A 27,840-nucleotide genomic window follows, 5' to 3' on the forward strand; every position below is an offset into this window, starting at 1 on the left:
AATTGCACTACGCATGCGTGTTCAATCCACTTTGCTGTAGAGGGAGACATGGCGACGTCCCTGATTTGCGGCCGTTTGACGGCTAGCCTGAGAACTTCAGGGGCTAGAAACACTATTAGCTCCGCTTGTAAGGTAAGTGTGTATCCACAATGGAGGAGAACGTTTGGGCTGTCGAGGAATGTGTCTGTTATGGCACCACACCTTCCCCGAGGGTTAAAAGTTCTCCGAATCTGACAGGGTCAAATTTGACATTAGCACAACTCCATTGAGTTTCCGTTATTTTGGCTAACACGCTAACTAGCACATAGTTAGCATGGCCGGCTGTCAAATCTGCAGATCAAGCAGTAAAAGGCCAATGAATCCCTGTGCCCTTAGTCTTTTCTGTAGCCGTGCACTTCGTGTGGCTGTGAACGGCATTCTTGGTGGAGGATATGCTCAGTGAAGCTCAGTGACCTCCACCGGCAGCTGCTACAGCTTCCATCCCTGCGATTCCTCCCCCGTCGCATCTGTCCCGCTGGGTCTTCTTGGAAAGTTAACTGGACAAATCCGCTCAGGCTCGGAAGCATAAACAGCGTTCACCGCAGAGATACGCTGTAAATATACAACGGGGGGAACAGCAAGATAAAATGACGGAAGAGATCTAACCGGGAAGAGCGCGCAATTCAACCGGGAGTCCATTACACCAGGGCCCCCATAAGATAGAGCCTGACCAGGAAAATTCTGAATACTCTTCACCGAGCAGAATGACGTTATTTATGTCGTATCGGTGGGAGGCTTTGGGTCTCGACACTCTGGTGGATGTTCTTCTAACACCACCAGCCTAGACATCGCTGCAGACACCTGACACCACAGGAGAAACCCAGTGGTCTCATGGCTGTGCTCTGGCAGTCCGGAGCTGTTTTGGAAGCATGATGAGGACACAATACAAAACAGCTGGTTTTAGTGTTTTGTCTTATCGGTGGTAAAAGTATCAGCATTCTTAACAGAAGTCTCTGTGTCATCTTATTGAAAGTTTGAAATGCATGTAAAACTTATTTTGACACATTCCGTTCAGATAACATCAGGAAAGCTTTACATTTGTTTTACTAAAAAGGTATCTGCAGGTTGTTGAAGCTCTCTAAAAGCACTGCATTCAGTTCTTTTCTCCAAAACTCAGAATACACTGTTTAGTGACAAAATATTTGCATTTTTTTTCAGCTAAAAAATTTATAGTATACTGGTTTGAAAGATGGTTGAAAGGTGTAATATAGATCAACGAAAAAGAACAGTGATCTTTAAATGGTTTCATTCTTTTTAGGCTACTTGTCAGGACAGTTTGCCTACACTTATATTCATCAATAGCAATTTTTGAGTTATCCATCTGGAAATGTGATATAATGTATATTGTAATTGCAGTATTGTTCTGGTTTTTCACTTTGGATGGTGTAACAGTGAAATACTACATGTGCTACACATTATGTGGTTGCAAGAGGGACTTTAAAAGTGTTACTTGAGTAGCCAACAAAAAGTCTTCAGTTGCTCCCTTTTTTTTCTGTTCATTGTAATCTTGATAGTGTGTGCACACCTATTAGAGTTAATAATGTCTGTTTACACACACTTTTGCTTGTGATATAATTTTATAGAGTGTGTAAAGGTAACAGAACAAAGTAATGTTTGACTAATTGTCTGGTATCTGAAACCTCAAAAACCATTACAGGTTTAGTTCTTCAAATGTCTTGTTTTGTTTTAGCTAAACACTTACTTCAGTCACAGGTACACCATACTGGTACCTGGGGGGATGCCTTTTGGTCTTCAGAACTGCATTAATTGTCCGTGGCACAGATTTAACAAGTGGCTGGAAACATTCCTCAGAGATTTTAGTCCATATTGACATGGAGCATCACACAGATGCAGATTTGTCAGCTGCACATTCATGGTGTGAGTGTCTTGTTCCGTCCTGTCCTAACGGTACTCTGTTGGAATGAGATCTGGTGACCGTGGAGGCCATCTGAGTACAGTGAGAGCTTTTAAATGATGATCAGTTTGTACTTAAGGAACCAGAATGTTCCAAGAAAATATTCCCAACACTATTATACCACCTCATTAGCCTCAGCTATTGAAACAAGGCAGGATGGAGCCTGTTACGGTCAGCTTTGATGCTATCATCTGAATATCACAGCAAAAATCCAGAATCATTATTCTGTTGACTGTTTTTGGTGAGCCTCAGTTCCTGTTCTTATCTGACAGGAGTGGCACCTGGTGTGAGCTTCTGCTGCTTTAGTCTGAGTGGTTAATGGAGCTACTGTTGCCTTCTTGTTAGCTCAAAGCAGCTGACCATTCTCCTATCACCTCTGACATCAACAAGAAGGCATTTTTACCCAGAGAACCGCCACTCACTGGATGTTTTCTTTTTCAGTAAACCCTAGAGGTGCAGATCAGCAGTTTCTGATACTCAGACAAAGCCCATCTGGCAGCAGCAACCATTCCACCATCACAGTTACTTAAATCGCTTTGTTTCTCTGGTCTGATACTGAGTTTGAACTTTAACAGGTTGTCTTGACCATGCCTATTTGCCTAAATGCTGATTAGATATTTGTGTTAATAAGTAAATATGTGAAGCAGGTGTACCTAATAAAGCAGCCAGTCTTTTTTTTTTTTTTTTTTACATGCTTCAACCTGCATAAATCTGGAATTTCATGCACTGTTTTTTGTTTTTTCTTGACCAAAAATGAAAAGTTGTATTTTTCTTTTGGTCCACTGATTTAGTTGAGGAAATAAACGTGATTGTTTAATGCCCAGCTGACATGCTTCGAGTAACACTTTGTTTCACATCCTTGTTAAAATTTCCAGTGTTACTTTTGTGGTCCTACGGACTGTGAATGATTCTCTCTTCCTCTAAGGATGGTAATGTTTTGTGGTGTAGGAATTTTATCTTGTGGGTTTAGTATCTGTGATTTTCACATGTTGCTCTAGCAATATTGAGCAAAAGTTCTTCAGCTTTTGCTTAACGAGTGTGCTGCCATGGCATTGTGTGATCAGATTTAGGACATTTTACGTAGACTTTAAATAAATCCTTTTTTTATGGACAGGAACAACACAATGATGTGTCTGCGTGTTTTGAGTTAAAATAGATTGTTTACTTGTAGGTTAGATTGACATTTGAAGATGGCAGATGTACTGGCTTTAAGTTCACTGCTTCCTGTTCTTGTTCTTTCTGTCCCTTCAGGTTCTTGGTGGTTCTTCAGGTCTGTTTGGCGGCCATGTGTCCCAGCCCCAGCCCCCTCACGTGCAGCAGCAGCAGAGGAACCTCTCGCTACATGAGTACATGAGCATCGGCCTGCTGAAGGAGGCCGGCATCTCTGTGCCGGCCGGCATGGTGGCTAACTCCTCAGAGGAGGCGTATGCTGTGGCCAAGCAGATTGGTAAGGTTGAACAAGGTCTTAATAAGCAAGTTCACTTTCACTGTCCTTTTCTCAGACTATGATTTTAACACGTTTGGTAAACTTGTTTAAGGAAAACTGTCAATGTCTCCACTTCTCCATTGGGAGGCTTCTCCACTTTTTTCTATTTTGTGTTGCTGTAAATGAGGCTGTGGTTGGACTGTTTACTCAGATCACCTTTCATTCCGGCAAACTGTGAATTGCATTATAATCCTTGAAATATGTGGCAATTCAGGTTGGGCAACAGCTTTGTTTCCAGAGTGAAATTAGTCAACAGCTGTTTGATGTGTTGCTATGCGGTTTAGTTGATATATTCTCCCAAGAATGATCCGTGATAACTTTTGTGTTAACTCTGCATAGCTGCAGGGTTTTAGTTGTTTAAAATTGGCAATGTGTAGCCTAAATAATGTTTAAAAGATCATAGACTAATTATTGAGGAAAATGTTTAGCAATTGTGGTATTATTATAAATATCCAACTCCATGGTGATACTTTCACTTGACATTTTTAAGTACGGTGTAGGTTTTAATGTGCTTCTGCTTGGTCATAATGTTGTGTGTTCAAATTTGTTGAACCACTGCACTTTGAAATGGGGCGAAAGAGCTTATCTTTATTAGTTTTATTTATTTAGACAAAATTGTGCATGTTGGTTTGTTCACCAGGTCAATGTCCCAATGTCTAAGAAAACTGTAGTATTATTTTTGGTGTAAAACTCAATAGAGGTCATCAGTCTATCCTGTGTATCAGATTTGGGGCTTTTCTGTGTGGAGTTGGCATGTTCTCCCTGTTCCTGGGTATATTTGTCCTATAGCTGTACTGGTATTTGAAAACAGATGCTAAACATGTACATGTGCAAGCAGCCACACAAGAGGTGCACCTGTATTAAAAAAAAAAAAAAAGTATGTTAAAGCTTCAGTTTAAAAGGAACCATATTACAAACCTGACTGGACATTTAATGTTATTCCCTTATGTCTGTGAGAAATATTGTTTTTTCACAACATGAAAAAGGCCTAAATTGCTAAATCACAATGTGTACTTCATTATGTCCCAGTGGTAGCAGGGAGAAAGAGTGTGTGGTCTTGTAAGCCATGAGTTTCCTTGGAGACATTTAAAAATATGACCTTTGCTGGTGAATTACTGTTAGATAAGGACAAAAAAACAAAAACTGTAGTTCTGTTATTTAGAACGGCTTAAGTGAGAATTTAAGTGATTTTAAACATAATGTCCAACCTCAGTCAATATGCACAGCTTCACACTTTAATGGATAGAGAAGCACTGATGTTTGAAGATGTTGTACATGCATTTAATTACAGAAGCCTTCAGAAACCCAGTAGGCTAAATTTCAAATGCCTTCAATGTGAACTGACTGTGGCAACATTAACGTTTTAAACAACCCATAATACAACCTTGTCTGTAAGAAGCCAAATTACATTAGTACTGTTTCTATTCCAAACAATCTCATATTGCAATTCTTGTTTAATTCACAAATATAAGCCATCACTTTCACAAACTTGACTAAGTAAAGCAGTCTTACGTTTGGAGTCACTGTAGTTAAACTCTTTTGTGTCAAACTTCAGTCTGGAGACCTTTGAATTTAGCAACCACGTTAAATGCAGTGTGCTTTAGTAGTGTTATGAGTGTATTATGAATGTTTTATCTGTTAATGGTCCACCACCAAGCCACTGTTGTGGATTTACCAGTGGTGATTTTTTTGGTTGGTCATATGAGCAAGAAGAGCACGTTTAGAGCTATGTTTGAAATGAAAAATTTTAAAGATGGAGGTGTTAAGCATTTTGACCCCATCGCTCTGCATTAAACTTGAAAACATTTCAAGAGATGGAATGAAAGTTTTGACTTTAACCACGCTATTACTCTCTGACAAACGCAGTGGCGTGACTATCCATTTATGCTGCTAACTCTTTCATCACCCCTCTGGACCTGAATGCCCCTTGGAGGCTTTTCTAACATTGTGTGTGTGTTTGTGCGTGAGTGTGAGAGTGAGACAGACAGAGAAAGACTCTCTCGCACACCCAGTCTATACATAGCCATCTTCTGCTTCAGTGGTATCAGTTGACACTCAACATGCACAATTCTAGGATGGAAAGAAGATGCACCTGTTGGAATCAATACACACCCTGTTTCTTGTTCATTGTAAATAACGTGAAAAGAGCTACATGCCATGTTTTTTTTCCTCATATTTTACTCCTACTTTGCCTGCGTTGAAGTTATATTCCTCTATCAGTAAGGAGACACGTGATATGATAAGACTTGTTTAGCTAAGCTGGTCCTCTACTGCTTTTTTTTTTGGGGGGGGGCATATACAGTATGTTGCAAAAGTTTTTAGCCACCCCTAATTTCTTTATTTTGCTAGGAAAATGGGAAGTGTGTGCAGTTATTTATTGACACATGTGCAATCATACATGGATATACAGTATAGAAGCCGAAAAGAGATAAGCTTGAAAGTCAACATTTGGTATAAAGACCTTTATTCTTCAGCACAGCTTGAACTCTCTTAGACACCTTTCTTGTCATGTCTTTAAGTAGTCTTCAGGAAAAGTTTTCCAGGTTTCTCGAAGGACATTCAGAACTCTTCTATGGATGTTGTCTGCCATGTTTTTCTGTTCTCTGACAAGATGTTCCCACACTGATTCAGTAATGTTGGGGTCTGGGTTTTGGGAGGCCACTGTCTGTTTGTCCATACAGGTATGCTTTCACTGCACTGGCAGTGTGTTTGTGGTCATTGTCATGTTGATAATGAAGCTGTTGATAGTCAAATGCTTTCCAGATGTTAATTCACAGTGGATCAAAATCTGGAATACTAATACTAATCTGGTGGAATCATGAAATACTTTTTCATGATTTCACCAATTTGACAAGATCTCCTGCATCCCTGGATGAAATTCAGCTCCAAAACATGACTAAGTCTCCACTATGTTCTACAGATGGCTGTAGACATTCACTGCTGTATTTTTCTCCTGTATATATTAATGATGATTTGAACCAAATATGTCAAATTTGGACTGATCTCTCCATAAGACCTGTTGCCACTGATATTTAGTGCAGTTTTTGTCTAATTTAGCTGTTTATATTCTTTAAGAATGACCCCTTGACAGCTACCCCTTCCACTGAGACCATTTCTGAGGAGGCTTGGATGCCCACTTTGTGAATGTGCTAACCCAAGAATAAGACATTGTAAAATTTGATACATTAGGTGTATTTGCTAGGAGGCTGAGTGGTACCACTGGCTGCTGCCACATCTTCTTTTGTCCTCCACTTTTCTAATTTCATCAAACATTTTTAAGAACATGATACATGCTATGCAGTTTTAAAATGAGCAAAAAAGAAAAAAAGCTGCTGAACTCAAAAGAAAAACTTTAAAAGATCTTCAGAAACCCTGCTAAACTATTGCTCAAGACCACTTTAGAAAATTCCAAGTGTCATGACTTTTGCACAGCACTGTGAGACTGCTCTAAAGAGCTTGTTTGAGACAGAGGATGAACTGTGATAGGGTGTGCCAAGTATAGGATAAAAGGAAATAATTAAACTGAGCTATGCAAACCCCCTCCCTCAAGCCCCAGAATGAAACTGTGTGTAGATGAAAATAAACAAAAGTACTCATTAATTTAAGAAAACTTAAACATGCTGTGTGCTACAGCATGCCGTGCTAGTTTTAAGGAAGTTAAAGCTAAATGTGTATATAACTATTATGCAATATTAGCACAGTTAGTCAGTTGCCACCTAGATTTGAAAAACCAAACTTGTGAACAAACCTTCTCATAAACACAACTATGACCCAGAGCTTTGTGTCACTGCATATTTTTGAAATGGTCAAGGGTGCGTTAGTTGCCAACTGGAGTCCTTCCTGTCACTTTTAAACTCAGCCATTATTGCAAAAGCCTCATGGTGTCTTGTAAGCCTTTGGCCATATTGTTTATGCGTGACAGGAGAATAAGATCAAATTAGTCCATCTAAACGTTGGGTCACTACAGAAAGAATACAAATGGAGGTCTGTTTCTGTCAATATAAAAATTGAAGTAGAGCAGTGATTGGTACATTTATGGAACTAAGCAGCAAACACACATTTGAAATATGTGAGTGTAAATATTAACAGAGAACCAGGAATGTTTTTAAAAAACTTGATTATTGACAATGTACAAACTTCATTTCTGGCCGGTCTATTATGTAACTGATTAGTTACTGTGACATTTAATGCATTTATTATCACAGTGTGTAATTGATGTGTGTGTGTGTGTGTGTGTATGTTAGGTTCGAAGGACCTTGTGGTGAAAGCTCAGGTTCTGGCTGGCGGCAGAGGAAAGGGGACGTTTGAAGGTGGACTGAAGGGAGGAGTGAGGATCGTCTACTCGTAAGTAATCCAGCCTTTATAATTCAACAAAATAAGTCGTCACTGACAACAATTCAGCTAAGTCACGATTGTCTATATGTAAACACATTTTAGATAAAATCCTATCCTCACTTACGCATGTACCAAAGAGTATGTTTTGCTGCTTCACAGTAAAACCCATGTTTAAGATTATTAACATGAAATAGGATCAGCAGGAAATGTTTGTGTTGGCCATGGGAGTGAAAAGATTGTAGGAGAGATAACGGTAAATAACTATCGTCCTAGCTCCTCATTATGTTGTGGCACAGAGAGGAGGAGGAGAGGAGAACGCATACATGAAGAGGGAGGTGGGAGACACCAGGGAGTTCAGCTCCTTCTGTATGAAGAAACAGTGTTGTGTTTAGAGACCTTAATGATGTTTGACCATGTTTACGTAGAGTGCTCAACGATTTAACCTACCTTGAGTAGTGAATATACGGTCTTTTGAAGAATGTTTTCCCACAATGCTATGCAGTTCTGTGAAAAACAGCCTGCGATTTGAAAGATCTTTAGCAACAATAACTTGATTAACTTGAAGTCATCACAACTGTGCTATCATGAACTTTGACATGCTAGTTGTGGTCTGTAGGGTCTGTGATGTAGCTCCTGGGTTTTTTGTAATTTCTTAGAGTCCGTTGTTGCGGTGGATTTTCTGGACTGTCCACTGCTGGAAAATTGTCAGGGGTCTCGAATGTTTAATCTCTCTCACTGCAGACGTACGGCCTGAAGTTGTTTTTTAAATGGCCTTACGCTCCCAGACTGATTCTCACCAACAGCTGCTTCCTCCTTGACATTTGTGTTAACAGACTCCCAAACAGTCAAAACCTCTGCTATTATAGAATAGAAGCCCCCCCCCCCCACGAATTTTTAAGTGTATATCAGCTGAACTGGTAAAACAAAACAAAAAGTAGTAAATAGTAGTAAGTTCTTTACCCCCCATTTTTCTCTCCTACTATATTAACCTACTTTTAATATACTGTTGGAAACTCCGCCTCTGCTCCTAATAGGTAGGATTCTCTTTTTTCACATGCCTACAGATTCTAGAGCTGATTGAATATCTGAGCTGCTGTAGGCATCAAAGTGCTTCATTAGTTTTTATTTAGCACAGCTGACTGCTGTGTAATTGCAAAATGCTGCCTACTTGGCAAAGTGTCTCCAGTGTGGCAGCAACAAACTGCAGTACTACTGAAAATGGATGAAAATGAACTCCAGACTTCATCTGAAGAACAAAATAATAAATTGCACTATTCATTTCCTCTTAATGAGTTTGACAAACCTGTTCTTGATTTATTATCTGTTTTCAGAAGTTACTGCTCAGACTTTGCATACTGTTGTTTAGAGGACGGAGGCTATAAAGAGTGGAAATGGATTTTTTCTGCACTGTACAATACACAGAGCAGATTACACTTACAACCTTGGTAACTGTGTCCAGCCTCATTCTGCTGCTTACTGACTAGCTCAGGAAAGTGCTGACAGATATGATATAAATGTTAATAAACTCAAGTAGCTGTTTAATAATTTTAGTTTGTATTGTTGTTTTTATCAATTTGTCTCATAACTTTTCTAAATTACTTGGTATTCATTTCCTGTCTCCTCCTCATCTCCAGGCCAGAGGAAGCCCGAGACATTTCATCTCAGATGATTGGTCGAAAGCTGTACACCAAGCAGACCGGGGAGGCAGGTCGTATCTGCAACCAGGTGTTCATCTGCGAGCGCAGGTACCCACGCAGAGAATACTACTTCGCCATCACCATGGAGAGGTCCTTTCAGGTGAGGGAACACAGATGAACCCACATGAAGCAAAATGATGTGTTTGCTCAGCTGAGAGCGATGCTGTTCAGGGGACATTAATTTCCCTAACAAGACACAAAGGTGGCTGAACTGAATATGTCATGCTGTGGGTGGAAGAGTTCAAAAGGAGTGCCCTTAATGCCCATTTCATTTTAGTTTAGCTGCTGACAGTCTGCAGGCATAGTTTGAAAAGCTCAAGCTGCTGCTGCTGTTTGTTTACTTAAACACGTTAAACACATTACTCATTCATTTAAATTAAGATCTGTATCATAAGAAAAGTCAGCTCTGAAAAAATTAGAGGCAATTTATAAACTACAAAAATTAGATGTGAAATTAAAGATTTGGATGTGATTCACTGTTGTTTTTGTAATGAAACTGTACATCGCACCTCCCCTCCACAGTGTCATCTCATCTTTTCATTCAGATGACTAAATTAAGCAAAGCACACGTAGATTAATTTTTCAGTGCTTAAATGCATCTTGACTCATCTTCATTGAACTCATAAAAAAGAAAGTCGTGATTCAGTTAACAGATTTTTTCCTGCTTTAATCTGATTTTGACCACTAGATGGCAGCACAGTACTGAAGATAAAGACTGTTCAGCATGACTTACACCAGTATGAAGTCAGTGTTTTTATATGTGTTAAGAATTTTAACACTTTCACTGGATCTTTTTCAGGGTTCAGTGAGTCTGTATGCTTTACTGGATGTTCAGGTTTTTATTCATAATTAGGCAAAGGTGGTAACATTCGTGTCCATTGTGTCTATAGCTTGATCATCCAGTCATAGATCATGAACCATGTGGTGAGCAAGAATTTTATGTGTTTAAAACGTTTGGACACTGTTGTATATAGTATATAAAATTCTGATTGTAATGTATTCCACATGTTCTTACTGTATGAAGAAAGGGAAAAAGATGCTGCTCACCACAGAAATTCCTTCTTAGTATTTTGCCGTAATCACAGCAGAAATAAGGAGGTCTCAGAGGTCTCCTAAGGAGTCTTTGGAACAAAACCTTGTATTAAACGGGGTTTGTGATCTGAGGAGCCTCCTCAGGATGTGCAGTCATGAAGACTTGTGTGGATAACCTTTTTATTTTTTTTCTATGCAGCTGTGTTTATGAAGCTGCTGCAAGCAATCAGCGCGCTCAGTGATTAGCCTATTGACAATCAGATGAATGTAAAATTAATAAGTATTTTCATATTTTATAAACTATTTAGCATTGCTTTTCTAACAACAATGAAAATTACTTACTTACTCCGGTCTGAGAGTTTCTTCTTTTTCCTGTTTTACATGACTTTAAATAGAAAATCTAAGGGTTTGTAAAAGTTTGAGAAAATAGTCTGAAGATAAATGACAAGATTATAAAATTGCTTATTGTTGTCGTTTGCATTTTATTATGAGGACGGTGATTTTACTGTGCAGCCACAGACTACTTTGTTGCTTTTGTTCTGAGAGGTTTGAAGACACTGTAATTTTTTTTTATGGCAATAGCATCTTTTAGTTTTTACACACAAAAAGATGAATTTTAAGTCTGAAGGATGTGGCTTCAGATTTGATTTAAATTACAGGAAGAGCAGCCAAGTCAGTAAAAAAACAGAAGGTAATTTTGATTGTAATTATTGGGAGAGGATAGTCAAAACCTCCTTGCATAAAATCACTCTTATTAAATCACTCGTTTTCCTTGTAAAGGTGTCTATCTGGGGCTTAGGTTTCACAGATTTTGAAACAAAAATATTGCAGTAACTCTAAGTTTTTAAATCCCCATCCCTCCCACTTGTGTCCCACAGGGCCCTGTGCTGATTGGCAGCTCACAGGGTGGCGTGAACATCGAAGATGTTGCAGCGGAAAATCCAGATGCCATTGTGAAGGAGCCCATCGACATCGTGGAGGGCATTAAGATGGAGCAGGCTGTCAAGGTGCGATCGATGGTAGATGTAATAAGTCACGAAACAGACTTGAGGTGCTCCAACTTTGTAGTTTGGGCTGCAGGAAGACTTGGAGGAAGAGAAAGGGGAGTGTGTTTGTGTGCGTTCATGCTGCAGTGAGTGCTAAAATGTCTAAATCACAAGGGGCTCTTTGCTGTTTAAAGAAGGATAACTCTTATCTAAACAAGGTCATTGGTTGGAGAAATATTTGCATTCTTCTTAGCGTGTTTTTACATGTATGTTTGATATAATTAAGGTTTTTAAATTTTTAGTTTGTTGGCCTGTAATGCCAAATTTCCGCCCACCATCCCAAATTTTCCTCTGAGCCTAAGTTATAATCATTTTCTAGGGCTTATAGAAAACAACTGGTATTTTCTCATGTTTACAGTATGAAATTGGTGCCTGGTTTAGAATAGTCATTCTTTTTTTTTTTTCATTTTTCAGTCTGATGGTTGCCTTTAAAATAATCTGTTAGAGGAAAAAAAAAAAACTTGTTTGTAAGTGATGTGCCAAGCAAGATAAATAATGATTTTCTGATGATGACTGGCATTCAAGCAAGATAAATAATGCCCAAACATGTTCTGCTTTTAATGTGATTTACAAAGATGACTCTCTAGTCAGGCATTCAGCTGGGTAGTTTTTCCTGCAGAATCAGATTTTCCCAGTGTTTCACTTTTGTCAAATTACAGCCTTATTCACATGATTACATTCATTTTCTACAAATTCAACAATACAGTGATGCAAAGAAAACATTTCCTTTAAAATGTTAATGTGAATTCTAAAATAGTCTCAATTAGACACTGGCTCTTTGTCAACTTGACTGGAGTCCACCTGCGAAGGAGCTCTTTAAAGAAAGCACTGATCACAATACATGATTAATACAAAATTACAGAGCTCAAACTTGACTGGAGTCCACCGGTAAATTCTTTGACTGGGCCTGACTTTGAAAAGCACACCGACAGCAAAAGAATCAGTCACAAGGAAGCCATGAAGTCTGTGTCTGTATCTCTGAGACAATGTACATGCTGTATTTTTGTTAATTTTGACTAATCTGAGCCATTTGTCAGGGAGCTGACAAATAACCTGATGGTTTCTCTAACGAAGGCATTTTTTCAAGTAAACTTATCTGAGGACTAAAACTCCTGCATGGTAGAGTGGCCCCACTCCTCAGTAAAAGGCACATGACAGAGTTTGCCAAATGTGAAAGACTAAGACCACGTTTCTGTGTTTAAATTTTAAACTGTTCTGGAATAAGGCTGTAAAATGACAACATAACTGTAACATGATGTGGAAGAATCTTCCAAGTGACAATGACCCTATACTTTCTGATGCACTGTGGACTACCTCCCCAAAACAAACAACAAGATGATGCTAAAATGACTTGTGTTTGTAATGGCTCTTTAAGCTGCTGAGTAAATACTAAATGTACATGTTGTATTTTTGCTATTGAGCATTTCAAGCTACTTTTCACTGAGGAGAGTGAGGATGTTCCTGCTGACAACATGTACCAAAAGAAGTAAAAATACTTTCTGATGCACTGTGGACTACCTTTGTCAACAAGATGATGCTGCGGTGTTTGTAATGTAGCTGCTGTACTTTACAGCTATTGAGCAGCTACTTCTGAGGAGAGTGAGGATGTTCCTGAGCTGAGCACCTGAGAGCTGAGCACCTCAGCTCAGTCATGCTTGGATCATGAACTCCATTAACTGTGGTTTATTTCCAGATCACCTGAACAAACTCAAAACATTTTATAATGTTTAATAATCATTATCACTGCATCTGCACGTTGCCAAAGCTTCTTCTTGACTGATCTTAAAAATGTGCTCAACAAAGAAACATGATCTTAATAATATTTAAAAAAACAAACAAACTACAAAGCTTGAAGTGATCACCCTGTAGCCATGACGCGTTATGTCTGCTTGTTTCCTGACATACATCAACTTATAATTCATAATTGCAGAAGGCTTCATCAGACTCTCCCTCTGTTTCTTCTTACATCAGCAGGAGTGCTTTCAGAGTTGCAAGCTGTATCTGTACAGCTCTTGTTGGGTTTTCTCATGGAAGCTGCCATCAGTCTTTTACCACTTTAAATATGTACTGCTCAACATAAAATTAAGGGAACACTTGATCATCGCAGTCTTACACCAAGTCAGTTAAACCTCAGGGTATCAGTCTGTCCAATTAGGATGCACAACTGGACAGACCCTGTGTCACCTGCTTTGGTATAAATGAAAGTAACAATGGCAAGAACCCCCCACGCCCCTGAAAAGGGAATGACCACACATATCTGCTGTTGCAAGGTTTGCTGTGTATCACATCACAGTCAACTGTGTGGAGTAGATGCAAGGAGATGAGCGGATAGCCAGGGAGAGCTGGGAGGGGTCATAGGAGGACATCAAGCCAGCAGCAGTAGGACTGGGATCTGCTCCGTTGTGAAAGGTGAAACAGGACAAACACTGCCAGAGCCCTTCAGATTGACCTCCAGTGCATGCTAGTTATGTGCTTTTTTTTTTTTTTCCTGACCGGACTCTTAGAATCAGACTCCATGAGGCAGTCCATGAGACCTGTGCTCCCCAGTTAGCACTGTGCAGCTTGACTGGCATTTTCCAAAGAACTGGCAGGTCCTCCACATCCATCTCTTCCTGCTGCTGGTTTCCCACCCTTCTTCTGCCTTCACCAAGAACTTCTGGTATTTAATCATTTGTTTTGGAGCAGTGGATAAACAAATTTAGGATATTTGTTGACAGTTGTCATGGACTGGGAGATTAACGACCTTTTAATGTGGAATCTGATCGCATCAGACTTTTTCGTCCTTTTAGTTCCATCTAGAAAAGTTCAGGCCTGCACAGAGTGTGTTAAGAGAGCTCAACAGTGGAAGACCAAAGTCCAACCTCAGACTGTGGCTCAGTCATCAGTAATACATCATTATAAAACATGAATTTGCAAACTAAGAATTGTAAAATTATATTATCAGCTAAGCTGAATTAACCATTAAAGGCAGCAGAACAGTTTGTGCTTTAGAACAGGGTCTTCTTCCCCTCAGAAACATTAAGCACTGATTCTGGACTTGAGTTCTTTAAAAAATAAAGAGAAATTGTAGTAATATGAAAATCACTGAAACAGAACACAGTTCATGAAGAAATTATTCTGATCACTTTTAAAAGAAACACAAATTTCGTTATTTTTCTGTCAGCTGACTTTCAGAAGCTAATGCTGGAGTTCTTTCTTGTTTTTGGTGGACTTCATTTATTTTGTTTACAGATGTACTCATTTCTCCACCCTTTCTCACTTCTGCCTGTCTTTCTTTTCCTTTCCACTTTATTCCTGTCCCCTTGTTGCTGCACATCTCTTTGGCTCTGAATATTGAATATGTTGGTTGTCATAGTGAAAGCAGAGACTCAATATATTTGACAGAGAGAAGAGGTGTTGATTGCAGGGCTCTCAAAGTAGATGGAGCGGCATTGATATTCCTTCACTGCATTTATTTCTGTCCGCCAAGACCACATTTTTCAAACGACGTGATGTTCTTACAGACCCAGCAGGCTTTCCGTGCTTCTAATGAGACCTGTCGAAGCTACCGTTTCTGTTTGAAATTTCACTTTTGTCTTAATGTCGACAGGAGTTAAGCTCTGTGGGAGCAGCGAATGAGACAAAGTGCTACATATGTGACCAAGAAAACCAAAATAATGAGCTGAAAGACGTTAAAGATATCAGGACAATTAAAGCAGGTTAAATCAAGCTGTAATTCTTATGGCATTGTTGATAATGATCAGAACTCCCTTTCTGTCAGTGTACAGAAGTTTTACTATACATTTAATCCCTGACAAATCTTAAGGTAAGTAAACCGTACAGCTCAGTGTTTCTACATGATAAAGAAATGCTGCAGTGGTAAGTAAATCTGTCAGCAAGACTTTTTGGGCAATGACCTACCAGAACCTTTTCTGTAATTGTACACATTAATTTAAGGTGCGTCGTAGTTTTAAAACAGAAGATATTTGATCATTCATAATTTTTTCTCTTAAAAAAATAAAATAAAATAATGAAAATACAGAAATGTTTCTTTCTTTCTAATTACTTAATTACTTTGATGTGTGAATGTAGTAAATGCTGTGAACCTAAAAGTATAAAATTCCTCCTCCACATTCTCCAAAGCCAGAGTAGAGTCTTTTCTTTGGCCAATTTTGGCCCACGGGCTTTATGTTTGACCCCCTGATCGTGGCTGTAAACATGCATTTCTCTGCCATTTGTTTGAAAATAGCTCGCTGCTGATTTGTTTTTGACAAAGTATATCTGTCTGCAGGTTGCTCAGAAGATGGGCTTTCCTCCAGCGCTGGTGAACGAGGCAGCCGAGACCATGGTCAAACTGTACAATCTGTTCATCAAGTATGACGCGTCAATGGTCGAGATCAATCCCATGGTGGAAGACTCCTCTGGCATTGGTAGGTGCACACACATGCACCTGTCTGTGTCTGTATTTCTGTCCTTGCTGGGTGGTGCTGGGTCTTGTCTAGCCTTTTCCCCTAACCTAACTCAGCTGGTTGGAGTGATGTGTAGCCTGATCATGTGGGCAAACAAATGTGTTTACAGTTGTTTTGAGCACATTTTAAGCTTTCAGTAGCAGGAAATAAGTGTTAAAATCCATGAGAGATGCAACCTGAGTGAGAACAGACTAATCTTTCCCTTCTGAGTCATAACATCACTGTTCCACCCTCTATCACACACATGTTCTGTCTCATTGAATTTTTAGTCATGTGGTCTGGAGAACAAAAACGAAAACATCCTATTTGAACACAGAGATGAAGTCAGAGTCACTGTTAGGTTAGGAAATACAGCTTGATAAAGGAATTTAATGGCATTAATTTATGATATTTTAATAAATTTAAAAACCAGTTTGGTCTTACCGAGCAGTTCAGCATGTATTCAAATGAAAGGTATACAGGTGCCCAAATTTAGTTTGGGAATTCAAATGAAAAAAAATGGTATATTTCATTGATGGCCCAAATTTCCAAAATTTATTATTAAGGTGGTTTGTTCTTTATATATCGGATGACGATTTGTAAATCTGGTAATCTAAAAAAACTGGTTGTTTTTTTCATTTTTTGATGGTCATTGATGGCATTTCATTTCCTAAAAAATTAAAACATAAAAAAAAAGATCCTGTTGAGACTTAATCACAAAGATGCAGAATGAGAAGCAAAAAGAGCCGTATTATTAAGGAAAACAGTGGTGAGAGGCTGCTGCAACACCAGATTTATTGCAATCATATGCAATGAAGTAGCAATCTTGTTACCTTTGACATGGTTGCTTTGAAGATGAAGGTCAGACCTGTGACCGGTCACAGTTGGATGTCACATTAAAGGCCTTTGGTGATAAAACTGGGTCAAGACACTGGATCAGTCTGCTATCAGTTTGCAATTGAATGGGGTTGTTATGTCATGGTATGCCATTTAACTGTGATAAATCATTGGAAATCACAGACCTGTGGCCATCTCCATGCACAGAAATCACCTTTAACAAACAGTGATATACTTGCTTCAGGACAACTGTTTAGTTGGGAAGTGACTTGGTGCTCGGCAAACTTAATATAACCAGAATACAACCTGCCCAGTGACCAGTTGAGTTGAGTCTCCTACTGCAAAGAGACTCGTCAGAGAGTTTAGGTCATTGGCAGACTGACCGAATCTTTTGGCAAATATTTACAACCCTTCTTTAAAGTAAAATATTCAATGGAATCACTTGGCAACCACCATTTTTTTTTGTTTGTTTGTTTTTTTTGCACAGGTGGTTTGATTATAAAAACTCTGCTAGCTTTTGTTTTACCAGGAAATGCTTTCATGGTGATTATAGTAACAAGCGCTTTTGCTGTGAATGCTACACAGCAAAGAGAGGCTTTGCTTCCACATTAAACTACAACTCTTGACTGCTGTTGTGTTATCAGTCATGTTGTTCAGAAAAATATGTACTTGGACTGAATCGTGTAATCATTTTTGTCCACGTGCATGCTCCTAGATATGCTTAGGGTCTGTTTTTACTTAGAAATATGAGCGAGATGCAGCATCAGCTTCTTGCTGCATTTTTCACTCTTTTCCAAATCTTCCGGAAGATTGGTTGGAGTTGCACTTTTTTCAGCTACACAGTCATGTTGCTGAAGAGGGTTGACCCTGACAAACATTAACTCTACACGACTTGTCAGTTTAATCATTAGTTAGGGAATTTACCTCTTGACAAATATCAGGATTCTTTAATTTCCTGGGCCTAGTTGACATTAAAGAAAAATGGAGCCATGCTAGTCTTGCCCAGGTTTGCAGTCTTGCTGACTGAGATGTGAGTGGTGTGTGGTTGGTATGCTTGTGTAGCTCTTGGCCTCTAAAGGTCATTTTCATTTTGGGGAACAGACTAATTTAACCGGACTTATGGGTCTCTGGCAAGGAGGAATGCACCGGGGTTTGTCCATGAAAGCATTCTGGAGATGATGAGGAGATTGATTTCAGTCTGAGGTGTGCGTGTTGTTCTGTCAGTGAGTCAGAGTTAATGGCTTTGCCTGATGCACAGTGATGAGCTCCTCAGGCATGAATCACAGCTCTCAAACACACTTGTGAGGAAAGGAGACCGCTGACCTTTGTGCCAAACGCTGTGCTGAGCGCCTGATGAGACGTTAGGTCCTTCTTCTGCATGATCATCATGTCGTTTGAAGAAAGATTAAAAAAAAAGATATATATATAAATAATAGCTCCTTAGCTTCCTTCACTGTAGCCAGCTGATTACAGACATGTTAGAAATGTTCTTCTGTCCTGCGGTTACTGTTCAGGTATGACTTTCAGTGAAGCTCACAGTGTTCCTTTTTCCTTGTGCTCATAATCAAAGCCAGAAATTTTAGCAGAGTGTAGTGAGAAATGAGTTATTCTCCTGAATTGTTTTTGTTTCTTTACTAAGCGAAACGCTCTCCTCGACATATTGAATTATTTGATCATTTCCGAGGTTATAAGCATTTAGAAGGTCTTTAAAAAAAACCCTCTGCTGTACATTTACATTCCCGGTGCCAGTGCTGGAAACACTCTGTGTCCCAGAGTTGATCAGACTTTTTTTTTTTTCTCCCTCCCCCATGGCTGACTCTCTGGCAGATGGAGAGATGAGCTGACGTTGATCTTCCTCTAATGCCAAAATCTTATGTGTCTCCTTGTCAACAGTGATGTGCATGGATGCCAAGATCAACTTTGACTCCAACGCAGCGTACCGCCAGCAGAAGGTGTTTGAACTGCGGGACTGGACTCAAGAGGACCCGCGGGACCGGCAGGCCGCCAAGGCTGACCTCAACTATATCGGCCTTGATGGAACCATCGGCTGTCTGGGTCAGTGCAAGTGAAATGTCAGAAAAGCTATTTAGTAGTTTGATTTTTCGTGTTTATTATAGTTTGTGAACTTATTTGGTGGTCATTTTGAGATATGTTCTCAGTTGTAATCCTGATTGGGTACTGATTTTCCCATAATGCTCGGTAATGCCAGACAGAAAATGAACGTTATAGGTTATAACGGTAACACAGATACTAATATGACCAAACTGGACAAGATATGGATATGTATAGATTAAAAAAAGGAGCTTGCTAATTTGTCCTGCGATATCCTGCAGTCAGTCAGTCTCCTATTTACTGTCTTTTTTCCCCCTCAACGTTCTAGCCACCTCAGCTCCATACACAGCATCCCACAACCTAAAGACACCTTGCGGCCTTTTAGTGGAACTGTTGCATTTGTTTTTCTTCACTTACTTTAGACAACGTCTCAGAAACGGTTCACAGGATCCAGCTGAGCTGCTGTGTTGTGTCCAGTGGTGTGCTAGCTTATCTGACACAATTCTGTCTCTTAACAATGAAAAGCAGATCATACACGGTCTTTTTTCTCTTTCTTACGTCTTTAAAAATATCCAAACTCGGTAGCTGTTGTTGGCTCTAACACTTTCTACTGGCTCAAAGTGCGAGGGACTCATAAATACAGTGGGGTGGTATTTTACAGCACAGTGGCACCCAAGTCTTGTTTCCATGTGTAAAAACAATTTTTAGTGGGAGTCTGTAATGTTTTGTCATCATTTAAAGATTTCAAAATGGATATTAAACCTTTTCACATAACATAAGGCAGTAGTACAGTTAGTTTCAGACGTAGAAGTACAAACCTGAGCTGCTTTAGTTCAAAGTGGTGCATCAGTATCAGCCATTAACACCTACCAGCCTCTCACCAATTGGCTTTTTATAACGACTGTCAGACCAGACTTTGAGTGTAAAGACAGCACTGTCGTAGTAGGAGCTATTTTAGTTGTGATTTAAATGTAATGCGTTCCTATTTAATGTCAGTCTTATTATCAGTTAGTGTTTTGGTTTTTTTCCCCCCCCAGTACATATTCTGTGCAAAAGAAGAAAATCGTCTGCCTGAATCATTTGACCAGTGGCTTTGTCTCTTTTAGTAAACGGAGCAGGTCTGGCCATGGCTACCATGGACATCATCAAGCTCCATGGTGGCACGCCAGCCAACTTCCTGGATGTAGGAGGAGGAGCCACAGCTCATCAGGTGACGGAGGCCTTCAAACTCATCACCTCTGACAGGAAGGTAAGAAGATGCCACCTTCCAAAGGCTGTTCAGGATTTTTTTTCAACAGGAAACTGTTGAAGCTTGATGTAGCTCAACCCTCTGAGCTCTTGTAACATTCAGTTTTTGATGAAGTTGTTTCTTTTTTTCCCTCAGGTTCAGGCCATCCTGGTCAATATCTTCGGAGGAATTATGAGGTGTGACGTCATCGCCCAGGGTATCATCATGGCTGTAAGAGACTTGGACCTCAAGATCCCTATCGTAGTGCGGTTACAAGGTGAGAAATGCACTGTTTTTTTTTTTTAACAAAAAAAGGATTTAAAATGTGGCATTGTATTCGTTAATTTGTTAAATTGAAGCTTAGACTTTATCCTAAATAGAATTTTTACTCTTGTTAAATAATTTCCCATGACTTTGATGGGGGATTGATGCCTCCCTCCCTCTGTAGTGAGGAGGCCAATCTTTGGATCAACAAGTCTTTGTTCTGATCCTCACCCATCGCAGTGAGTCACCAAATCCTTCTGAAAGCTGAACGAAAGGATGACGACTTCAGACATCTGGTAGCAGCCAGTTGAAGTGATTTGGGAATAGGATCAGAGATAAGGATCAAAGATTATATATATCTCATCTGCACTAGGAGCCCCTCAGGATCCCTCCATGAGAAGATCTTGCTGAATTCGGGGATGTCTGATCTTAGTGAGCTAAGGAATGCAAGGAAATCCCGACAACTCTCCAGCACAGTATCTCAGTTTAAAAACGAGTACAGATATTTGTAATGCAGATTTCATTACCAACCTGACCAACAGCCTAAACCTCGTTTTAAAAGGAAATGCAAATAGACAGGGGTTTGGTCGCAAACACACTCCCGAACCGCAGGCTTGTAATGTTCTGGATCGACTGCAGCCACAGGCTCCCCTTCCAGTGGAAACAAACACACACTCTCCCCCACCTTGTCAGGCGGGTTAACTGGCAGCAGCTGGCAGTGCTGAGGGGGGGGACTCGTGTCTGTTTCGTTTGATGCTTCCTACTTCAAAGTCTGGCTCTTGGAAACACGCAGAAAACGACAAACCCAAATGAGGTGTGAATTATTGTGATATCGTATGATATATGCATATGTACATTCATACTCTATATTACCAAAGGAGGCCAAGTGTTGAATACAAAGACTTGCTGGTCCTTTGTGGCCTTCCAGAGAGCTGAATCCCTCACTGGGTGATATTCCTCTGCCAATTTGGTTTTCTCATCTTTATTCATTCGGCAGTGCAAGGCAGTGAAATTTGCAAGCACAAAGAAATGGTGCATGGTTGTATTTGGAGCCTAAACAGAGCTGACATTTCTCAGTTTTCCTCAGGGCAACATTTTCTGCTCCTGTTTTCTATTTTGGAAACGAGAGGATGTCACCTCAAAATGCTGCTGCTGAGGTTTGCGTTCCAGTGCCAAGACTGTAACTGCACTGCAGCTTTAGACACGTTACGTGAATTAAACAGGAGGGCTGCCTTCTGTTTAACTTTTAAAAAATGATTAAACATATATTCTTTACACATTTTATAATCTAAGATGAGAAGAAGCGCCTCTGAAGTTGGATTGGAGTCATTAGGTGGGTTCTGTCTTAAATCTCAATTAGCACCTCTGTGGTCTTGTCTGCAAGTGCTCATGCACTGGTGAAGAACAGGACAGGTAGTTACAGATTTTGGTGTTATTTTAGGGAAGCTTTGCATGTTGAAAATAATCAATGTAATCCTTATTTATCATAGAGCCTCTGTGCTGCCACTCAGTTCATACACTCTCTGAAATGAGGTATTTCAGCTCCTCTCCTGTTAACTCTTCCCTGATAAAGACGACATTTGATGACCTCCCCTCCCCTTCACCTGACCTCCCCTTAATCATGTGTTTTTACTCAATATATGTCAAAGACATGGTTTGATCACCATTAGAATAGTTTCTGGGTAGCTGCATAGTCAGAGACCCAGGCTCTTGCTAACTTCTGATGCACACCCATTCATTTTGTTCTATAAGCCTGAAATATGACAGAAATGACTCAGTTCAGAAAAGCTTCAATTGTTACTGCTGATTGGCTTTCAAGGGTTAAAAAGTTAATGCCACCCTCCCTTTAAGCCAACTTTCTTTTGATTGGCTGCTCCTTGCATGCTGTTTGTTTTTTGTTTTTTTTTAAATAGGATGTTATGATCAGCAGTGTCAGAAGGTGATGATTGTGAACTGTTGGAGTCACCTGAACAGAGAGGGACTTGGGCTGCTTTAAGTTCACTTGGTATAAAATCTGTTTCAAAGAGAAAATAGGATATGGGTGAAAGGTTCAACAACAGAGGAAGTTGCCTTCTTCAGAAGAGTACATCCTAGTTCATGGTTTGCAGCAGATGTTTTCAGTTCCTTTGTAGTGATGTGTACTTTTTTAGAGGTTTGGGCATACTTAACATACTTGCACATTAAAAAATATTGCTCATTAATATTGACCATAGCAGAATCATCTGTATTTTATATTTTCTTCAGGGAGTATTTTCACGCATAAAGGTTTTGGACATGGTTGAATGTAATTGAGATTTTGTTGGTTACCTATAGCGATGTGATTGAATACCGTGGTTTGTTTTTCTACCTTCAAAATGAAGTTAATTGACTGAGTGCGGTTGAGACTGTAAGGCTTCAGAGTACTCAGTCATCTGAAACTAAATACTCTGCTGTTAGTCTAAAGCTCTGAAGGCTATTTGAATTTTAACACCCTGCAGAACAGGGTAAAAAAACAAAACAAGACTGTCAGCATTGAAAATGGCTTTTGCTGGACTGCAGCAGATCATTTGCTATAATGCTGTGATTGATAATCAAGCACATGCAGGCAAGAATTCCTTCATGCATGCTTTATCTGCTTTTATCTTCTAAACCTAGTGGTAAAGGGTAAAGGAAAGTAGTTGAAATAACTTTCCAAAGCTGTTAAATTCTGTCTTGTAACCTTTTAAACATCTCTGCGGTGTTTAAACTGTGATAAACGTTCAAGCTCATCAGTGTGATGCTTAAACCCAAACGCTTCCTGGATTTTAAGACATGCTTTTCCTGTGGCCAAATCCACAAATGTGCGTGTGACCAAATGACTTGTTAATCGGGGCCGGACTCGGATACATCAGATAGGTCACAGCTCCTAACTGGACTCTGGAAACTTGACTGAACCACGTTCTCCTTTCAAAACAGGAATATGCTCTCTTTTAACATTTTAATTTTTAAAAAAATAATAAATATACTGTGTTTGTCTACACACTGACAAGTTTCTTTGGTATGTTTATACATGCTCTTTCGTGTCTAAGAGTGCTTCGCTGGTTTATCCTGGATTAATGGGTTTGTGTATTTGTGTCAGTGGCTAATTCTGTAATGGATGTGTCTGCTTTGCTCTGTTTGTAATTCTTTTCTGGGTTGTGAGGTCTGTCTGTATAATCAGACATTAAAGCAGATGTTGTTGATCTCCATCGATTTGTCTTCTTTTTGCTGATGAGCCTTTGTTACCATTTTCCCCCTATGGTTGTATCTGCGGTTGCCATGGCTGCACAGCAAGCCACAGAGGCAAGCTGAAAAAAGTTGAACCATGAAGTGTGAAGGCATCCGCCTTCGCCTGGTTGCCGTTGCAGTTTGCCTCGAAAACAAAGGAGGAGGCAACGGCTTGCTGTCTGACAGCAGCTTTAATAAAAACTGTCTGCTGGGAGGTTATAGGGCAGTTTTAGGGAAATTGAGTTGTCACTTTGGTCTGGCAGACATTTTCTTTTTCATCAAAGAAACTTCATCAGCTCTCCAAACTTCTGGAAAGACCTTTTAGACATTCAGCTTTGTTTTTCCCGAGTGGAAATGGAAACTGTGGTCTGAGGGTGGACAGCACAGGAGGCACAGGTATCCATAGAAAACCACAAGGAGGTTATTAACTTCCTCAAGGTTCAAAAACATTCAACAACATCCAAACGAATGTTTGCCGTATCAAGAAACTATATCAATCCTGACCGTGACACAGCTGTAGGGAGGCCAAAGGTACTGCTGTTTTGGAAAACTCACTTTTTTCCTCCAATGTATTTTTTTTTTTGTCCTCAGGAACAAGAGTGGACGACGCCAAAGCTCTGATCGCTGCCAGTCCGCTGAAAATCCTGGCCTGCGACGACCTGGACGAAGCTGCAAAAATGGTACGCACAAAGACGCACGTTCAACTCAAATGTTCACGTCATGAATGGGGAGAGCAGAGCTGACATGTACCTGCCTTTAGGTGTGTCGCTGTATGTGAGGAGGAGGAAGTGGTGTGTGTGTGTGTGTGTGTGTGTGTGAGGGAGAGAGAGAGAGAACCAATGTGAGGAAAAACGTCACTTTATATTTATAGCACAAAGTAACCAGAAAGCAGCAACAGTGTGAAAGCGTATGTGAGAACAGGGTTGGGGAGCAGGTGTGCCGGGAGGCCGTTTGATAACATTTTATTAAATCTTACTCTGTTCTAAACACTTTTCACATCCAATTAAGCTGCTTGATTAATTGCTTAAAAGTGGACTGCTTCCAGCTTTAATGTAACGATTATATATGTGGAAAATGGTTGTATTTGATCTAAAAACAGGATATTAGTGATGAGCAGGATCAGCTTTGTCAGATATGTGAGTTAGTGAGGAAATGAAAGGCTTTGTTCTGTTCTTTTGTATTCTAAGGAAAGATGAGAAATAATGAAAACCCTTTAGATTGATGTGGGTGGAGAGTCCTTGTTGTTAGATTAGGAAAAGAAACGTGTATCAGTCACCTGTATTAGTAGTTGTCGTGTTTGGTATTTTTGTTCTGCCAAAATAACCAAATATTAAAAAAAAAAAGTTTAGAATTAATATGATTTTGGAGAAAATTACTAGACAAGTATGACATGATATGGCATGAAACTGCAGCGTGTGTCTCAGTGCACAAAACAAGACTGCACGTGTGCAATCAGCTGATTAACAGGTGCAGCTGCTCTATAACTGTTCAAGTAGAGTTTGAGGTGTGCGTGCGTCGAGAGACAAATATGCGTCTTCAAGATGACACTTGGGCGATGACACTCCCACGATAAAAGTTCTAGAAAAAGTTTGTAAATGTAGAACGTCAGTGGCTAAGTTGGTAATAATGAGGTGAAGTGAAGCGTGACTGCTGTGAGTGATGGGGATGTCAGCTGTCAAACCTGAGGTGCACTATATCTCAATCCTAAATTGAAAGCAGAATACCTGCATAACACCTGAATTTCAGACTTTTCAAGCACAGTCAAGAAGAGGATTGGGATCCCATTGAAACAGCTGCATGACTTCAGAGACCTGTATCATTTGTGTCATCTGTTCTGTATTGACTATCTTAAAAAAGGTCTCCTTTTTAAAACACGGGCTTATTGGTTAAATAAAGGTCAATTATAAAAGTATGTTATGTTAAATTTTATTTAATGAGCCCACTCTGCTCTCTGTCCACAGGTTGTAAAGCTTTCTGAAATCGTCTCCCTTGCAAAGGAAGCTCAAGTGGACATCACTTTCCAGCTGCCCATCTAAGAAACCCAACCTTTCAGCTCTCTTCCTCCAAGCACTTCCTCTCTCACACCCCTGGGTCAGCCTATCAACAACACGCCACTCCACTACCCAATCAAACAGCAACATGAGCTAGAGAGAAGACACATTAGGTTAGGCCTTTGTTAAACCTCTTTCTGGCTCTGTGGCACGATGACACGACTCTGAACAGGTCCCCCCCCCCCAAATCTCCATTTCCTCTCTACCCCATGTCTCCCTCCTTTACTCAAAGTCTCAAACCCAGAAAAAAAACACTTAAGTTGCACTCGAGTCGATACGCACAAACCTCCTCCTCTTCCTCGTTCTTCACTCTCTTCCACCCTGAGAGGGAGACTCGCGGTGAGCCTTTCTGTCTTATTTGGTACTTGTTGCAAACACTTCCTTTGACCTACTTTGAAACAATAATAGAATAAAAACAGTAGCTTTGTCTTGTTACTTGGTATTCAGGTTGGGGCTCTTTTGAGTCGCATCATTTCCTGTTTTCAGCTGAATGCTTGTGAGTCGGGACCCACTAGTGCTATCCATTACACGGTTTAGCACGAGTGCCTTTCAGTGTGCGACCTCTAAATAGGAATATATTCCTCCATACACGATTTTCTTTGTGTGTGAGTGAAGAGCTACAAACACACAAACAACATGCTGGCAAGCTTGACTCTGGCATCAGGAAACAACCTCAGTTTTCTCCTTATTGGAGAACCAGCAGCATCGATTTAATAATGGTGGGGTTTTTTCCATGCAGGCCTCAGTGTTATTTCTGTACCTCCTGTAGGCATGAGTTCCTCAGCCTCCTTCATTACTCCTCACACAGCAGATGTTTCCTCCTTTCAAAACTGCACACTCTGCACGGATGGTCTTCGGGTTAATCTCTGACTTTACCTGAAAGTTTGAACGGCTCAATCTGGTTTAACCCGGGTTTGAACGAGTCGCATTTGTTTGCCTGAATTATTAGGCACGACACCTGCGGGCGTATCGATCGACATCAGGATCTGAGCGAGTATTGATGAGCAGGCCTGGCGTTTGGGCTGTGCCCCAGCTGTGGTGGAGCTCGTGTGTGGGTATGTTGAACACAGGTGATACATCACAGCTAACTTTCTTTTTTTTTAAATAAATGAATTATTCAGTGTTCGTGTTGGGCACCTCAAGTTTTGCCAGGGAGGAACATGGAGATCAAAAGTTGAATGATCCCAAAGTAAATCAAGAGAGCTTGGTCTACGTTCCTGTTCCCGTGGAAACTGCTCCTGCTTACCTGCCAGGTTTCAACCAGATGGAGTTCACATCTTGTGACCATCTGAAAATCAAAAAGTCTGTTCTTTTGATGTCTTTCATGACAATACTTTTAAGATCTTTTTGTTTTGAGCTGCTAATTAATCCAAATAAGGAATTTGATGTATTCCCGGGCAGTGTGAAAATAATTAAACAGATAATGAAAAAAGTCCTCAGTTGCAGTCTTTGTGTTTTAATATTGAGATTATTATTTTCCAAATTGAAACTGCACAAAACCGGTGGACACCAACACTTCCACTGTCATCCAAACAGTACTTGGTTATACTGGCTAATGGGGGCAGCCAGGAAGTCTGATCGTTAACGTTCACAAGTCACAAGTTTTTCCGGTTGAGCTCAAACTGAAGAGGACAGAAAAGTCACTGGTTCCGATTGCAGGTTTATCACCTTGTTCAAAGTGGTTATTGTAGGCAACTTTCTTGTTAAATGAACTACTGCCATAATAATTCTTTCCCCCCTTGGAGCATCAAAGTCACCAGAAATGGACTGATGACTGCTGAAGACACTGGAATTTTGTGTCGCTCTTTATTTATCTGCTTTATTCTCTCTATGGAATAATTCGCTGGTTTAGACCTCTGCAGTTGCTGCTCCCGTGTGTTCAGTCGTGCCATCGCGCCACAGTCTATTAGCTCCTTTTTTTTGTTTCTGTTTGTGAAGTCAGAGTCAAGGTTGGGGTACTTAGGTCCTCCAAGTCAAACGGTAAAATGGCTCTAGGTTATGTTTTTTCTTTCTTCCCTTTACTCCTCCTCCTCCAGCTCTCCAAACACAAGCTGACATTGTGAGTTGTACGTCATTTATTTTATCTTGTAAATAACCAAACTGATGTTCTCGCTCTGTAAAATATTTATGCTCCTCACAAAGAGCACAGCAAAGGAAGAAAAAGAAAAGAATAAATACAGAGAACACCAACTTTTCCCTGGTTGAA

General features: G+C 40.0%; 1 protein-coding gene across 1 annotated transcript; it reads left to right on the plus strand.

Moving 5' to 3' along the window:
* On the plus strand, positions 1–27,840 carry sucla2 (succinate-CoA ligase ADP-forming subunit beta). Its single transcript, XM_031746639.2, has 11 exons — positions 1–132; positions 3,206–3,401; positions 7,685–7,784; positions 9,410–9,572; positions 11,383–11,511; positions 15,821–15,959; positions 18,708–18,869; positions 19,973–20,115; positions 20,251–20,371; positions 24,175–24,263; positions 25,545–27,840. Exons 1-11 carry the CDS (start codon positions 49–51, stop codon positions 25,617–25,619), a joined length of 1,401 nt encoding a protein of 466 aa, XP_031602499.2. The 5' UTR covers positions 1–48; the 3' UTR covers positions 25,620–27,840.

The sequence above is a fragment of the Oreochromis aureus genome, linkage group 16 (genome assembly GCF_013358895.1).
Source record: "Oreochromis aureus strain Israel breed Guangdong linkage group 16, ZZ_aureus, whole genome shotgun sequence".
NCBI lineage: Eukaryota > Metazoa > Chordata > Actinopteri > Cichliformes > Cichlidae > Oreochromis > Oreochromis aureus.

Coding starts and splice junctions, on each gene's coding strand:
- sucla2 (XM_031746639.2), top strand. CDS start 49: ATGGCGACGTCCCTGATTTGCGGCCGTTTGACGGCTAGCCTGAGAACT. Junction 7,785..9,409: donor GGAGTGAGGATCGTCTACTC/GTAAGTAATCCA, acceptor CCTCATCTCCAG/GCCAGAGGAAGCCCGAGACA. Junction 24,264..25,544: donor TGGACGAAGCTGCAAAAATG/GTACGCACAAAG, acceptor CTCTGTCCACAG/GTTGTAAAGCTTTCTGAAAT.